The sequence below is a fragment of the Nanorana parkeri genome, unplaced genomic scaffold, assembly GCF_000935625.1.
Source record: "Nanorana parkeri isolate BGI_ZX_2015 unplaced genomic scaffold, ASM93562v1 scaffold216, whole genome shotgun sequence".
In the NCBI taxonomy this organism is placed as follows: domain Eukaryota; kingdom Metazoa; phylum Chordata; class Amphibia; order Anura; family Dicroglossidae; genus Nanorana; species Nanorana parkeri.
In genome coordinates this window covers 262,934-281,157 of record NW_017306484.1, presented here as the reverse complement: position 1 = coordinate 281,157, position 18,224 = coordinate 262,934, and the positions used below count along the sequence as shown (strand labels likewise).

At 43.6% G+C, this 18,224-nt stretch overlaps 1 protein-coding gene across 1 annotated transcript in view; it reads left to right on the top strand.

Moving 5' to 3' along the window:
- Nucleotides 1–11,818, top strand: part of CDH13 (cadherin 13) — a 557,182-nt gene extending 545,364 nt beyond the window's left edge. The window contains exon 14 of the mRNA XM_018555891.1: nucleotides 11,409–11,818. Within this exon, the coding sequence (XP_018411393.1) occupies nucleotides 11,409–11,416 (8 nt within the window). The 3' untranslated portion in view covers nucleotides 11,417–11,818. The remainder of the gene's footprint in view (nucleotides 1–11,408) is intronic.
- The last annotated feature ends 6,406 nt before the right edge of the window (nucleotides 11,819–18,224 follow it).

The following is an 18,224-nucleotide window of genomic DNA, read 5'->3' as shown; positions in this document are numbered from 1 at the left end:
CCCCTGAGCATCACACTTACACAATATGGCCAAAAGAAAAGAAGTCCTCCTCCAAATTATTGAGTACAAGTGTTTCCAATGAAGGGTATTATTAAAACTACAATACTGCAATGCAAAGACAGAAAGACAATTGTGCACTTCCAATTAGACGCGTGCGATTTGTTTCGTTCCGAATCAAAAATTAGTACGAATTTTCGGAATCCGAATTTCTGTTTCCGAATTTGGGATCCCGTCCGAATTTCGTTCAAAAACTACACTGAATCAGACATGTGACTTTTCAGGCCAATCAGATGTGTTTTTCGAGTTAATGCATCCAGATGGGTCTGAACACTAATTTTGGTTACGGCAACATCGGGGCCATATACAGTATATACATATAATGCTAACGCTGAGGCACCTAGACCCGAATGGAATTTGGGATCCCAATTTCCAAATTGCATTTGCGAGCTCCCGAATGCCATCCGGGTCTGGGAGCCTCAGCTTTAGTAATATATGTAGCTGCGCCCAACTGTTTCCTATTGGCCAGCTGAGTCTTTTAGCAGGTCCCGGCCAATAAATACCAACTGGGCAGAGTAAACCGTAACTTCATGGCTGGCTCCACCCAGTTGTTATTGTTTAATGACAGTATAGCGTCCCCAGGTCATTTGGGGACGCTGATATGTTCTTACATCGGCCCCGCTTCATATGCCTTCAGCTCGGCCGCCTGCGGCTGCTGTACGGGCTATAGTGAATACATCAGCCCTTTAGTTCGGTTGAACCAAAGGGCTCAGGCAGCCGAAGAGAGCCCGAAGGATCAGCCGAATCTATGGCTGAATCCTTTGACTCCTTCGTGAATAGCTCCCTAAATCTCCTTGTAACCTTAACACCAACTTTGACTCTCCTCACTCTAACCATTCCTGTAACCATAACACAAAGTATGACTGCAACCTAATACTAATTCCCCCTCTAACCCTAACACGAACCTTGAAAACCAACCCTCACCCTCTGAGTTGGAAACGTAACCCCTTGATTGCATGTTCACCTTGCATATGCTGGAATCCTCTGCACTGATCACACACTAACTCTTCCTGTAATTCTTACACTATACTTTACTGTAAACCCAACACTAACTCTCCCTGTAACCCTGACATTCCATGTAACCTTAACATTATCGCTATCTGTAACATTAACCCTCACTGTAACCCTCATCATACCTCTCCCTAATGTGAACACTGCCTGTAACTCTAACTCTATAACCCCGTATAATGTAACGGTAACCCTCTCTGTAACCCGTACACCACACCCCTTTGTTGCCCAACCCTAACTCTCCAATATTTAAATGTAACTACCCCTTGATTGAATGCTCCCATCTCGTATGCTGGGATCCTCTGCACTGAGGACTAGCTGTCCTGCACACCATGAGACCAAAACCCTACTTAGCCCCAATTGTGGCTCATCATTCCTTCACAGTTACATAGTTGATATCATGTTCAACCACAAAAAACGTTGTCCCTCAATTTTGTATGAAGCTTTAGTAATCCTGCCAAAGTGGGCAAGACAAGGCTGCCGAATATGTCCCGTTTCTCCCAACATTCATAAACACAGCCCTAAGATATTAGGTTGTGAGAATATTTCGGAGCAGCTGGGAGGAGCTGGTCTCTTGCTATCCTTTATGATAGACCTGGGTACTGTGAACAATTCATAGACAAAAAACAGAAGCGCACCAGACCAAAACGGATGTTAGAGTCCATAAAAAGTTTAATTGTGTTGATCAAACAACCAACGCGTTTGGAGGGCAGACACAGTCCATAAACCCATTGCACTCGAAACCGCTGTTCCAAAATAGTAAAGTGGGTGCAGCGGCTGTCGACTGATGGCAACCTAGTAGGAATATAGACACGGGCACTCCAATAGCAAATCAAATAGGTCTATTTATTGAGGTATGAGCAGCATAACATGATACAGTACACTAAGTGCAACGTTTCGGGGTCTCGCAGGAATCCTGATGAAGGGGATCCTGTGAGACCCCAAAACATTGCACTAAGTGTACTGTATTATGTTATGCTGCTCATACGTCAATAAATAGACGTATTTGATTTGCTATTGGGGTGCTGGTGTCTATATATCTTTATCTACTGGAGGGCAGGCACAACCCCCTTCCTCGGGGCTTGGAAATGGTGAGAATGAAAGAACGGAGCAAAAAAACTTTTAATCTTATTACAGCTATGGGTGGATCTCCCAACATTTGTAGATTGCAGGCAATGATCACTGCAATCTAAGTCCATTCCCTTATACTCATTGTTTGCAAGCCCTGAGGAAAGGTTTTGTCTGCCCCCGAAAGGTGTTGGCTGTTTGATCAACACAATTATTAAACTTTTTTTATGGACTCTTACATCCGTTTTGGTCTTCTGGTTTCTGTCCCTAAAAAAATGAAGTGGCACTGTGATACTGCCAAGGTTGGAACGGTAGTACGCAACCACTTCATATTTGGCAACCAGTATTTGAAGGCGGCAAAACTTTTACAGCTCTTTTATCAACTCTATAAGTCTGGATGAGCACCAGAGAAATATCCTGACCGAGTCAGCAAACTCATTCCAGGTAAAAAAAAAAGAAGCTTCAATAAAGTCATGTTGTGACACCTCGATTGTTTTCCCATCTGCGGAGCATAATTGGCCACATTTACCCATCTCACAGTTCACCCCGACTGTGTACACTCGCACATGGCGGCGACTTAATCCAAAAGTCTGCTAGAGGTGTGATTAAGTCGTCAGCGGCTCTAATTATAGAAACACAAAAGTCACAAAACTACTATATGACTCATATAAAAGCTTATTTATTTCTCTCCACAAGTAGAACACAGCTTTATAGTACAGAATCATAACAACACTGCATTCCGGCTAATTAGTTGTTTAAGAATCTAGGCCGTCTAGATCTGCAAAAAACATTCTCTCAGACTATCCATGTGTTAGGAAATATTGAATACAGAGTCATAGGAAGCATACTACCCTGTTTCCCTGAAAATAAGACGTACCCCGATAATAAGACCTAGTACTATTTTGGGGAATTGCTAAAATATAAGACCTACCCCGAAAATAAGACCTAGTTGTGAACATTCCCAGGGCCGGTGGTGTCATAAGGGGAAACTTGAAGAGCCGCGGGAGAGAATCAGCAGTGCCAACGAAGCCGGCGCTAGAGGAAGCAAGGCGGCAGCGGATGGAGCAGAGCCGCATAAGCCGATGTTTCCTCTATAGCGCCGGCTCCTGTCACAGGCGGAGTGATATCAAACTCATTCCGCCTGTGAGGAATACTAGTGAAAGCGCGATTGGTTACCAAATTGCTCTTGGAATGGTACGGCACCCCTGATTTCCCTGATCACCCTATTCTTAACTTTGCCATTTTGGATTATTTCATTTGGATTTGCACTAACTTTGGATTGTTGTACATTAAAAAAAAAATAAGACCTACCCCGAAAATAAGACCTAGTGTGTTTTTGTGAGCCAAAAAAAATATAAGACAGTGTCTTATTTTCGGGGAAACACGGTAGACATCGGTCTGTGCGAGTTGCTGTACATCTGTTTAGCCGCCCCCTAGGTTCACTTACCCCTGCCTAGAGAGCACAGCCAGGTGCCTGACCTCACTTATCTCCACTGCAGTAAAAACAATACAACTTGGTCAAGGACACGCCAATAGGGGATGTGTATGTAGGACGTGGAAGTGTCACATATAGCCTGCTGCTAGTGGGAGAGGACAGAATTATGACTTTGGCTGGCCATACATTGTGCATTTGTTCTCTATACAACTTGGGCAAGGACACGCCAATAGGGGATGTGTATGTAGGAGGGTATGTGTCACATATAGCCTATTGATAGAAGGAGCAAACAGAGTGATGACTTTGGCTGGCCATACATTGTGCATTTGTTGTCTATACAACTTGGGCGAGGACAAGGAATAATACTTGGTCAAAGACTACCAGATAGTGGTCCAATGTCATCCAAGTCCTGCAGACTTCCCCCCATCCACGCATTTAACATGGAAGGGGGAATCAACAGTTTTTTTCTCATTCAGCCGGTGGAGCTCATTGAGAAAAAACACACAGTGCATGGCCAGGCCAGGTCATCACTCTGTTCTCTCCTCCTATCAAGCTGTATGTGATGCATCCATGCCTTATGTACACATACGCATCCCCTACTTCCGTGTCCTTGACCGAGTTGTATTGTTTTAAATGCAGTGGAGATAAGTGAGGTCAGGGACCTGGCTGTGCTCTCTAGGCAGGGGTGAGCGAACCTAGAGAGCGGCTAAACAGATTTACAACAACTCACACAGACTGATGTTTAGTATGCTGTTCTCTCCTCCTATCAGCAGGCTGTATGTGACGCATCCACATCCTACGTACACATGCATGTCCCCTGCTGATAAAGGTGGGTGGAGGGTGCAGTGCCTCTCTAGGCTTAGTCTATGGACTCAGGCTGAACATACTGACCTTGGCACATCACCCTGTAGACCGAATCTGGAGCCGGCATTCTAGGATGACAACACGGCTCACCCATCAACACGTCTCACCCATAGATAGATACAGTAGTGTAGCGTTGTCACCCTAGGACAGGAAGTGTAAACTGGCAGGATCACCAGGTGAAAATAAAAGAAAATGCATTCAGCCACCACATCTAAGGACTGGTAAGCTGCAATATATTAAATTTTTGTGCTCGGCTTTAGATACGTTTTAAGTATGTTTAGCCGTCAATGGAAAGCAGGCGAAAGCAACGAGTTAACTGCCGACTGAAGATACCGAAGCAAATTAAATTGTCCGCGTATTCGGAATTGCTCCAAGTGTCACCTCTGAGAATCTCCTTGTTTTGCTTACTCCTTGAAACCTAGATGCCGCTGTCTATTTAGGAATCGTTTCAGGGCCTTTTAGCGCTGATGATCTATATTCTTTTGATGTCGGTAGCGCGGAGTAAATTTCAGAAGTTCTGACATCAAAAGAAGCACAAGACAACTGGTGAGCGAGAGTAAGTGGCTCTTGTGCAGATTCATTAATATAAATTGAATTTTTAGTCTATAGCTGTATAGGCGAGAGGCCGCAGACAATAGCCAAGTACCTTCTATCAAAATTATTCCTGCTTTAGCCTCCTCTCAGATACATTTATCTTACTGCTCAGCTGGTTTCAAAAAGCAGCCGCTGCCGTCAGTCAGTCTGAGCACTTGTATTAAGGGCTAATGTAACAAGGCATTATGTTAATGTGGTTATGTCTTAAAGTGACTCTGTCCCTATTCAAAACCAACTCAATGGCAGACACCCTGTAAAACAAAAGGCTAAATACTTAGCTGTGCAGTAAGTGTCGGGGGGGGGGGCAATCTTCACCCCCTTTTAGTAGTGATGCAAGCCGGGCCGCCATCAGGAGGGTACCGCCAATACCCATGTCTGGGGTGACTCTGTCTCTATCCTAAACGAACTCAATGGCAAATGCGGTAAGTGTCGGGGGGCAATCTTCACCCCCTTTCAGTAGTGTTGCAAGCAGGGCCGTTATCAGGGGGGTATGGCCGATACCCATGTCGGGGGCCCAGGCTGCCTGGGGGAGGCCTCAGCAGCGCCGGTGCCATTCTGCATTAGAATGTAAGCTCCGACGTACAGAAACTAATGTGGCTCAGTGTTCTCTTTAAAGCCCTGCGGTATATGTCAGAGCTATATAAATGTATAATTGGGGGGGGGGGGCTAGCCTTGTAGGCTGAATGGGGCCCCATGATTTCTAATGGTGGCCCTGGATGCAAGGGTTGGCGGGAGGAACAAGAGCACATGATGGGGATCATGCTATCCATCACACCGGGAATTGATGGATAGCAACAGAAAGCTCATTAGACAAGCTACCTACCAGAACGATAAGTATTCCACCGATTTTTTTTACAGGCTGCCCTAGAGCACTTGTAGGATAGTGGCTGGGTCTTTCCAATAAATGTAAATTCATGAATTGATAGAGAACATACCAACATAACCAAATCAAATTATTATTTGAATAAAAAGGGTTTGTCTTTTTTGCAATACATAAAAAATGTTGGTGTAGCAGGGTCATCCCTACACTAATCGCCACCGGAGGCCAAGGGAGGTCCTGGTGGTACGCGGGGGGGAGGATGGTGGAAGCGCACATTATCAGGAAGGGGGTCCAGGTGGGAGCTGGCAGCACATGTATCGGGGGTTGCAGGGTGCACGGTACCTCTGTTAGGCGTCCTGCCCTGCTCACTCACATCACTAGTTGCCCGGAGCTGAATAGGACGCCAGCCAGAGTGTCCCTGGCAACCAGTGATGCCAGTGAGCTGGGCGTGACATGACACTGGACAGAGTGTCACAGGTCGATAACCGCTCTTAGCAACCTGGGATACTCTGGCGAGGAAGGGGACCCACGTAACCCAATGAGATGCCGTCTGATGCATCCACCTCAGGTGCCCCATGGTAGGGACAGCCCTGGTTGTGAGGGCCTTTATTACCACAGTCTCTGCCCATCTCCAGTAGCATGTCCACAGTCTCTGCCCATCTCCAGTAGTATGTCTACAGCCTTGAGTTGCACATTCACAGTCTCCAGTAGCATGTCCACAGTCTCCAGCTATCTCCAGTTGAATGTTCATAGTCACTGACCATCTTCTGTATTATGTCTTCAGTCTTGAGTTGCACATTCGCAGTCTTCAGTAGCATGTCCACAGTCTCTAGCTATCTCCAGTAGCATGTCCACAGTCTCTGCCCATCTCCAGTAGTATGTCTACAGTATTGAGTGGCACATCCACAGTCTCCAGTAGCATGTCCACAGTCTCCAGCTATCTCCAGTTGAATGTTCATAGTCACTGACCATCTTCTGTATTATGTCTTCAGTCTTGAGTTGCACATTCGCAGTCTTCAGTAGCATGTCCACAGTCTCTGACCATCTCCAGTAGTATGACTACAGTCTTGAGTTGCACATCCACAGTCTCCAGTAGCATGTCCACAGTCTTTGGCAGTCCCTATCTGCAGTCTCTGGCAGTCCCTATTGAATTTATACACCAATTACATAAATAAAATGCAGAAGTTCCATCATTGGAGTCTGCACACAAAGCCCCGTCTCTGCTGGAGGTCTTCTTTAATCAACAGGTTACCCAGATTCAAATACTTCATACTACACGGTTTGTCCAATCTACGTAAAAATCAGCATTTCGTCTTCAGCGAAGGCTCTTCCAGCTGTGAAATGGGGTCAAAGTCGGCACAAATAAAACACGACTTTCAATTTAATCCCATCAGCCATCTTGTGAATGACACGAGGGCCCGTTGTAAGCTGTCAAATTAGCAAGACGTCCCCAAGTGCAAGGTGTTGTGCTCTGAACAAGCAAAGCCCCGCGACATAATGACCTTAATTTTGAATGCTTTATTGAATTAATTGCAGTTAATTATGTGTCTGTAGCGGGAGGCTTGGGAATGTTAAGACGCTCTGTACAGATAACAGGGGACCAAAGAATACTTTTTTATTGGCTCATTAGGCCCTGCAGTGTTAAAGCAAAAAGGAAACCATTATTGCAAGGCGGAGGCTGAGCTCTCCTACTGAAAATGCTTTATGTCTGGCTGTTCTTTTGACCCAATACTTTGAAGTCCCTGCACCAGTGTGGAGAGTTCCAACCTTCCTCTGACTTTATTTACTACGTGCAAGTAGATAATGGCTGTCCTTGTATTTGCTTTCATTGCAGGCTTTGTTTAAAGTCCAATTGATCCTTCAGTTTAAATCATCTAAAAACATTCCAGGTACATCAAAACATTGTGCAAAATCTCACAATTCATTTTCTTTAGAAAGCAGCCACAGCCAGAATAGCAAAGCCTGTCCCCTGCCAGCATACTGCAGAAAAGGATCCTCTGTTTGGAAGTAGTAGTCTCTCTACAGAAGAGCGTTATGCCCTCCAAGTCTTATAGCTCTGCAATCAGCAGAGGGTGCGTCAGACCACTGCTTCCACACAGAGAGGAAGGGTACTTCCCAACAGCATGCTGGCAGGGGACAGGCTTTTCTACTTAGGCTGTGGCTGTTTTCTAAAGAAATCGAACTGCAAGACTTTGCATAGATTTTGTCTTGATGTGCCAGGAATATATTTGGCTGATTTAGAATGAGATTCAGTTAGGTTTCAAAGCTCAACTCCAGCAAAAAATGGTCCATTATGTTTCAAATAGAGCAGTAAAAAGTTAAATGCTTTGATTTTTATTACCAGATTTTTCCTTACTTCCTGTCTGGTAAAACCAGTGTCACCGTGACAGCAAATGAGGAGCGATCTGCTGCTTGCATTTGTGAAAATAAAAGAATAAATATGAATACTGACCTTCAATTCAGAGCTGCTCCATCCCTCCAACTCCCTCCGCCCCCCGCAGTACTCCTTCTCCACCACTAGATGTCCTCAGTCTTCTAGGTTGAATGATGGACAACATTATTTAAGCCACTTCTTCTGACCCCAGGCTGTATGGATCTGCCGTCATCACACATGGGCCCACAGTACTCCCGTGCTGAGGGTAGCTCAAATTTCATTGCATAAGTGTCACTCACTCCGGGACCCGAGTAAAAAGAGAAAGTGCTCATAATGTCATGATGACTGCAAGGAAAAAGTTGGATCTGAAGGGGGTCTTAGATAGGGGATGGAGAAGCTAGAGTTCTGCTTTAAGCCCATTGAGACTGCTCTGCATATTTATTTTGGCACAGTAAGAATGGTGGAATGGGAACGGTAGGGCTGAGTAATGAAAATTCTCACATACTTTATGTAATGTGAGTTATCACCGTAATGTCAACTGTGAAGGAAACATCATTCCTTAAGTCAGCCGTGATGGCAAAGATAGCAAAAGATCGTATGCTCTCTCTTTTGCCTATCACCGCTCCGATGTTGTTGATGGAATTACTATATCAGTATTTTACTAGAGGCCTTTATCCAGCGCAGGTCGTGCATTTTCTCCTTGCCTAATGCACTTTGAGAGGAGACCCCCGACTGTTCCCAGCGGAGCCGTGATTTTCACCAGGCAGAGCGCAAAGAGGTTTCATGTCAGAGGAAGCTAATCTGCGGTTTTACGAACATTAACGCTCCCCAACTACAGAAAATGACTATAGATTAGAAGCAGCTCCGCTGTAACAGACTCTGCTCACACCGGGGAGCAATGTGTCATACTTACAGAGAGAGTGTAAAAGCTCTTACAGTATTTACTGACAATTTGCTGGCCAAAACATTATGACGTGGCCTTTTAGTGGCCAATTTGTTCAGCCGTCACTAGGGGGTCGAAAGTGATGTGTGATTTTTTGGTTCTATGCATCTGAGCACAAGCGCAAATCCATCCAAGTATTAAAGACCAATTCTGGCTGTTATTTTAAATATTTATAGTGTGTGTATATATATATATATATTTATATCTTATTCCTACAGCAGTATTTGAAATAATAAAAAAAGCATCTCTCTTCTGCAATACTCTTCTTCTCTTCTGCTCAGTTCCCTGCTATTGTTTGATTCCACCACTAGATGTACTCAGTCTTCTAGGTTCAGCGACATCCTGGAGGACATATTGTGATGCTGAGAGTCATGGGACAGCCCCTTGAGGGGGCAACAGCACAGTGCCTGCACTCACAGTGTACTCATGCAAAAATTGGTGCAAGCCAGGTTTATTTTTAAACAGCCCCCCTGCCCTGTAGGGCAAAATGATTTTTAGTAATATTTGTGTAATCTCAACAGAATAATTATCAGAAAAGAAACATGAATGAAAACTGTAGTTCCACCCTCACATTGTTTTTTCAGTATATAAATACCCCCATTACATCGGTGGTCAGTGAGAAAGGCGCTCCCTTACATCAATGGTCAGTGGGACAAACGTCATGGTCAGTAAGAGAAAGGCCCCTTTTAATTGGTGGAAAATTGGTGGGGAAAAGGGCTCCCACTCATTAGCGGCCAATGAGAGAAGGCACACTTACCTTAGTGGTCAGTGAGAGAAATTACACTTATATTGGTGGTCAGTGAGAGAAGGGATACTTACATTGGTGGCTAATGAGAGGAAGGACACCTATGTTGATGGTCAACGAGAGAAGGAACACTTATATTGGTAGACAGTGAGAGAAGGGACACTTATATTGGTAGACAGTGAGAGAAGGAACACTTATATTGGTAGACAGTGAGAGAAGGGACACTTATATTGGTGGTCAATGAGAAAAGGGACACTTATATTGGTAGACATTGAGAGAAGGGACACTTATATTGGTAGACAGTGAGAGAAGGAACACTTATATTGGTAGACAGTGAGAGAAGGGACACTTATATTGGTAGACAGTGAGAGAAGGAACACTTATATTGGTAGACAGTGAGAGAAGGGACACATTATATTGGTGGTCAATGAGAAAAGGGACACTTACATTGGTTATTATGAGTAAGAGAAGGGACATTTTTATTGATGGTCAAGGAAAGAAGGGACACTTACATTGGTGGTCAGTGAGAGGAAGGACACTTATATTGGTGGTTAGTGAGGGAATGGACTCTTACATTGGTGGTCAGTAAGAGAAGGAACAGTTACATTGGTGGTCAATGAGAGAAGGGGCACTTACATTGGTGGTCAGTGAGTGGAAGGACACATACAATGGTGGTCAGTGAGGGAAGGGAAACTTATATTGGTGGTTAGTGAGGGAAGGGACTCTTGCATTGGGGGTCAGTAAGAGAAAGAATACTTACATTGGTGGTCAATGAGAGAATTGGCACTTACATTGGTGGTCAGTGAGGGAAGAGAAACTTATATCAGTGGTTAGTGAGGGAAGGGACTCTTACATTGGTGGTCAGTAAGAGAAGGAACACTTACATTGGTGGTCAATGAGAGAAGGGACACTTACATTGGTGGTCAGTAAGAGAAGGAACACTTACATTGGTGGTCAATGAGAGAAGGGACACTTACATTGGTGGTCAATGAGAGAAGGGGCACATACATTGGTGGTCAGTGAGTGGAAGGACATCAATCTGCCACAGATAACTGCTCAAAGGACACCCACCAACTCTGGAGGAACCCTGGTTGATAAAGACTGCTCTGGAGTAACAGTGCCACCCTGCTTTTTTTTCCCCATGACAACACCATCCCATTATATGAAGGGTGGTGATTGTGGCAAAATGAATCACTCAGCATTTACCAGGTTCCTTAGGTGGCAATAAGACTGCTCTGGAATAACAGTGCCACCCTGCTTTTTTTCCCCATGACAACCCCATCCCATTATATGAAGGGTGGTGATTGTGGCAAAATGAATCACTCAGCATTTACCAGGTTCCTTAGGTGGCAATAAGCGGCAACAAGTAGAATGTTGCTCTTTGCACCACATTGTTTCCGAAATAACCCCCGTCAACTTTTTTGCAGCTGAAACATATCCACCCGCATCTCGATGTTAGCTTTTTATCTTTAATAAGCCGTTTCTTTTTATCTCATTTAGGTCTGTAAGCACCGGGAACTTTTTACGCTGGCTACCACATCGCCATGGCAACAGGAAGACGGGCAAAAAAAATAAAAAATAAAAAGTGTTTACCGGAAGACTGCAGTACACAGTTATTAAAAGACCGGGCTTCAACTGCTCCAGACTCTCTGTTTAATTTGCAACCTCAATTATTCTCTAAAACGGTACACCAGTCCTTGACAGCCTCTGATTCTGCATTCTTTGTATTAATGGGATCGCTGCTGGAGTGCCGCGCGCTACAAGAATGCAGCCTGAAAGACACTGGGAACAGTTGTTTGAACTTGTCCTGCTCAAGGCAGAATGCAACGATCATATCTCCCGACGCTCGCAGTTTGTTTCTACTCTATTGTACTGATGATTTACCGAACCTAAAACAGTTTTGTCTGTCAGATTTGTGTGTACGTGTGCTTCATTTTAATCCAGACCTCCAGCCCCCCCGCCCCCCACCCCTCCGAGACCACCACCCTTGGACCAGCCTGGCTTTGCAGCGGTGAGGCATTTCTTCTTCTTTCTTTTTTTTTTCCAGGCGGCATGTCGTGTGCATCGAACCAAAACACTTTTTAGAGAAGTACGCCGAAGGATCCCTTAATGGCTTCATGTTAATAAGATTACCAATCAGTATTTGACAAGGAGGCGACGCTGCAAAGGCGGGATGGCGAAAAATAACAGATTAAGGAGACATCCACGGTGCAAATAAAATGTAATAAGATGCCACTTAAACACATTGTAAGCCTGTCAGATATAATTAGAGTGCGTTAACCCCTTCCTTGGCAGAGGAGCGCCGGTTTGCAAGGCAGGCCGGTAAATAATAATTCTCCCCCGGCAGCCGAGGAACTCTCGAGGAGCTTTGCTCCGATTTGCAAACCTTGCATCATTGCATTTTGCCCGTTGCACTCACGCATTTTGCTTCAAGGATACGACTGCCTGCAAACAGCAACTTATTACCGGATGTTTTAAAGTTCCCGTAGCGCGGAGGGGCCTGCCGAGTACTTCTTAGTAACAGTCTGTGTGCGCTGTAGTGGAATAGAAGGTGTCACAATATGCAATCTTCTCTAATGTATAAACCTGCTCATGAATTTAAAGTGCAAGCTTTAGTAGCAGACATAACGCTGTGATAGGAGAGGGTAGAGAAGGTAGATGCCATGCCTGGTTCATTTCAGTGGCGGTATTAGCTTTTTTGTCAATGAGTGCACATTTTAGGATTCACATGGGCTTCCAGGGCTACACGCCACCCAGATCAGTGTATTTCTGACATCTGTCCAGACAGGACCCCTGTACAAACCAATGACAGGCTGACACTATCTGCACCTCTTCACATGTATTCACACTTGGTGCAATAACCCGGGGTTAAGGACAAATGAGCGGTCCTGTGCACGGACACTTTGCGTCCAGGGCCGCTCATCCATCCCTAACGGCTGATTATTGGTCCTATATGCGATTACATGCAAACAGTTGTAGAGCATGGCAGTCTGTTAGCGACTTGTATAGGCTGGCCGTATCTGCCACAGTACACTGATCTGGCCGGTGTATGGCCATAGACGGCCATGTGAATGAGGCCTTAATGTAGGTTGCACATGATGTTAAATTTAAACCTTTCAAATGTTATTCCTTATTTCATCTTCCTTGCATATTTTCATGAGAGTATTATATATATACTAATCCCCCGCCTCCAAGATAAGACCAGTGACAAAATAAAGCACCTACAGGTTGCATTGTTTTAACCCATTTTTGTAGACCAACATGCTTGTTAGTAAATTGTTCTATATTGCTGAGAAGAAAGCATGCATATTTAACAAGCTCCATCTACACACCCTTGGGCTATATGGGCGAATTTGTTTCCGCAGCACCATTAAACGATTGATCTCTCACAATTGCATAATGACGCAATTTAAGAAGATACTATTAGCGATCTAGCTCCTCTATAGACTTCAGTAGAAGGGGATAAATTGCTCAAAAATCACTCATTTCGGAGATTCTTGGGAAACTCTTACCACTGAAGTATACCATGTGGGTAGTCTCATGAGACTAATCTAACATCTGCCCATAATCTCCTTCATGGGCACAAAAGAGCAATTGAATTCAAATTTCCCCCCTGTAGTGCTTGGCTTAATTTAATACTATTGGGAATTTACTTTAAAGCCTGGGTATAAATTTTAAAAAAATTAACCTTGGTCCCCCCTCCACTTATTTTTCTAACATACACAATCTCATTCCCGGTCCCGCATTTTTCCTCCCTGCCAGTTGCAGTTATGGTGACCAGTCCCTTGAAGCCTCTCTTCTAGTTGGTCTCAGTCCAGTCTTCTCTCTGCCCCCTCACCAACATCATCACTTGCAATGCAGGGGCAGAGGCCACAGCATTGTACATAATGATGTAGGAGTGCCCGTGGGGAGAAGAAGGGCGGTCTACCGGCTGCTTTGGGATCATGAAGCAAAGTAAACTTTCTTTTGTATTAGATTATCCCCTAGAAAAATATCATTCATGAGTCCGGAAAGGGGAGGTGGGTAAATGTTAGTTATTTATTACCCAAAGTTCTGTTAGGTGTAATCATTTCAGCTATTTAGAATACCACTTTCACACCAAACTCAGACACAACCACATTACAGCTGTCATATACTTAACAGGGGCAGCTAATATGTAAAGAGCCCCACTAAAATACCCCAAAACCTTCATTACTGAGAAAAAGGGCGGTGCCTAATTTTTCTACCCACCTTCTATACAGCTTGGTATTTTATCAAAAGCTACAGGTGCACTTTAATTGTGCAAGTGTTACATCAGTGTGTGAGCATTGAAAATGGGATGTGTCGTAGTATAAGTGATCTACAGAATCAAGGAGAGAAGGTATTTTTTAAGCTTAAAATGATAAAAGTGAAAACTGTTTTTTCTTTGCAAATTAAAGCAGGGTCTCTGTAAGCAACCTCAGCTGGGGCTTATGTCATGGAGGATTGAGCTTTACTTTGAACCTTGTCCCAACAGGCGAAGCGACTTGGGGGAGCATAGTCATCCTAGGTAAAGCCAAATCCTTGTAGATACAATTATCGCTGAGTCCTACAAGACAGATATACAGAGCTATATGTAAAATATATAGAAAATGTATGTTCTATATTGAACATGCTTATATTTCATGGGGCAAAATATCATCTTATTTCAAAATTGGGCCATCGCGTAAACACAAAAGAAACGGCCGTCACATGTTCTGAATTGGATACAGGTGGCATTGCCCCATTGGCTGTATTGTGAGACAACCCAGAAAACTGGGGCCTACCAAATCGCTAGTAGTGGCATCACTGAGTTGGCCATTGTTTTGGCTGAACTAGTGTTTACATGATTCACATCGCATCAGAAAGTTGGATAAAAGAGCAGTGATAACAGGCAGCTACCAATCAGAAACCAGTCTATCAGTTATTGGAATCTGATTGGTTGTTGGAACATAATGTGCTTTTCATATCATCGCCATTTGCATCACTTGACTGAAGAAGCCCAAATTAGCCCCGTCTTTCAGTAAGACACTTTTATTTCAATCCGCAGAGAGACCACTGCTTCCACATAGAGCAAAGGTTATTTTATGCAGCACTCTGGCAGGGGGCAGGCTTTTCTACTCTAAAAAAAAATAAAGGCGCTGTAAGACTTCGTACGCCTTTGGTTTATATGCACCTGAAATAAATGTCGCTGATTGAAACTGGAAGTTCAGTCAAGCTTTAAATGTTCTGATTGTTACGGAATAAACGTCTTTTTGCAGAAGAGGATTATAGAGTTTATTGGCAGCCTTGTATACACTAGTTCTTTATTCCTTTGTTTTTTCCTAGCCTGTGTTCCGTCATCATACAGAAAGCACGTTGCCCCTCTGTGCATAGCTATAGAAATATATACAGACAAAAAGTCAAATAGCATATTTTTATCAGTCTTTGCAAAGTGCGAGTCTGTGAAGTTTTATCTTTATTTTTGGTGAGCCGGTCTGACGCGGAAAACAAATGACACGGAGATGGATACAATATATAACTTCATGACCTGTAAAAATAGCATTCAGGATCACACCAAATTTTTATAGAATGTTGTATTTGTGACGGTTGGGTGACTGAGCTTTTTCCAAGCCCATGGGTTTCGAGGGTTAAAAAAAAAAATCGCAAACATTCGAAGAGCTTCTTTTATGTATGCAAGATGTTTTAATGCACAGCAGCCAATCAGGAGTTAGATTTGAGCAGTTTTGTATTGTCAGAATTTCTATCTGAGTGGCTCCTGTTACAGATAATGTTATTTGCATCTGCTTACTATGCTAAGGGGTCTAGCATATAATTAATTCACAGAGCCGTTTGCCCTGCAAATTTCTGAACGTTTGTAATGTGCGAATAGAGGCAAAAAGGAAGGTTCTATATATTTGTTTACAGGTTGAATGCAATACCACATTGTGGCCATTAGATGGAGCTATGGTGACTTATTTCCTATGCTTTTCACCTCCATCTAGTGGCTATAATGCGGTATTACATTACATTACATTCAACCTGAAAAGAAAATATACCAACTACGTTGGTTTTTGACAGAAATTGGACAGAACAGGCATGGGCAGAGAATTGCAGGGCGAAGGGCTCTGCAAATTGTTTATAAATACACCCCTTAACCCTAATGTGTATCCCATATAACAGGAATGGAAAATGACAAGTGTGTTGTCCACAGCAATCAAATGCTTGCTTTCGTTTTTATTCTGCAATAGAAAAATGACAGCTTGAATCTGATTGGCTACAAAGGGCAATGACATCTCCTCTTCTATTTCCCCCTGGTTCTTTAGCATGAGTGTCACAGTTCATTAAAAGTCTGCTATGCCTGAAACTGGCATTTTAGATTTGCACCTTTGCTGGCAAGCTGAATCAAATGCTGGCTTCTTATTTCTCTTGGGGACTCCATTGAGAGGAATGGAGAGGACTCCAATGTGAGATATCTCCATGGGGATTCCCAGCTCCACTCAAACAGCCAAAGCACCGAGCTTGTTTTCAAGCTCACCAAAACATTTAAGCCCCAATGAAGTGGGAGTGTCGTGTCCCCGAAACATGTTGGCTGTTTTACGTCTTCTTGTTATAAGCAAACAATCATAATAAAATGCTTTGGACACTTAGATCTTTGGTCTGGCACTCTCATTACACCTACACTAGGATTGTATTGCTTCTTCATCCCCATGAGGGACATTTCCCCTCACTTCCTGTTCTCCCTTTCAAATCGACAGGAAATGGGGAGTTTTAACCTCATTTCCTGCCCATGTGACGAATGCCAGGCAGGAAATGGAGAGAAATCTCTTTTATGGGGACACAGCTAGTGTTTAAAACCCTTCGCTACTCTCCACAAATATAAAAAGTTGAATAGAGTTCCATTCCCGCATTGCATGGCACCGCTTAATCTATCATTATTTTACTTTTTTGTAGCTGTCCAGAAATTTCTGAGATGAATATTTTTTAATGGTGTTGTCCAGATCATTGGAATTTGTTTTGGTGACTTAGAACTCGCGTATGCTAGTCAAATGCTTTGTAAAGATTAAACACCAATATAATAAAATAATTACCTAATGTAATTCCCTTTTTCCTGCAACTTCCAGTGTGCGTAGGAATAGATCCTCCGATTATTATTAGATGTAGAGGTAACACTGGTCGTATAATAAAGCTTTTCTAGTTGGGAGAATTTATGTGTCATAAGTTACATTTTGAGCATTTGAGATACCTGGATAGGAAACAATTGGCACTATGAGTGCAGAGAGACAGCCATGCTGACCAATCACAGAATGCTTTTAGTAAGTGGGTGCTGATAGTAGTACCTGCCTACGAGGAGGCACTTCACCCATTTCTAAACCCTGTGAGGAGGCACTGCACCTTATTGTAACCCTTTGAGGAGTTACTGCACCTGGTGGTCAGTAAGAGAAGGAACACTTACACTAATCCTAGTCCTATGAGAAAGCACTGCACATAATCCTAACCCTATGGGGAGGCACTGCACATAATCCTAGTCCTATGAGAAGGCACTGCACCTAATCCTAACCCTATGGGGAGGCACTGCACCTAATCCTAGTCCTATGAGAAAGCACTGCACATAATCCTAACCCTATGGGGAGGCACTGCACATAATCCTAGTCCTATGAGAAGGCACTGCACATAATCCTAGTCCTATAAGGAGGCACTGCACCTAACCCTAACCCTATGGGGAGGCACTGCACATAATCCTAGTCCTATGAGGAGGCACTGCACATAATCCTAGTCCTATGAGAAGGCACTGCACATAATCCTAGTCCTATGAGGAGGGACTGCACATAATCCTAGTCCTATGAGGAGGCACTGCTCCTAATCCTAGTCCTATGAGGAGGCACTGCACATAATCCTAGTCCTATAAGGAGGCACTGCACATAATACTAGTCCTATGAGAAGGCACTGCACATAATCCTAGTCCTATGAGGAGGCACTGCACATAATTCTAGTCCTATGAGGAGGCACTGCACATAATCCTAGTCCTATGAGGAGGCACTGCACCTAATCCTAGTCCTATGAGGAGGCACTGCACATAATCCTAGTCCTATAAGGAGGCACTACATATAAATGCTTATTACACTATAATATGTAATAAATTCCTTCACTTTTATTTAGAGATGGTCTGATAATTGCCCCAAAATTATCAGCGATGTACATTAATGCAAAACTAGTTTGGGTCAGGTAACCATGGTTTGTCATTACCATCAAGAGTCTAATACTCTCCCTTATTAAAACGTAATTTTCCTCATTTTTTTCCAGCCTCTGATTTCTATATATGACACCAGCTGGTTGGGG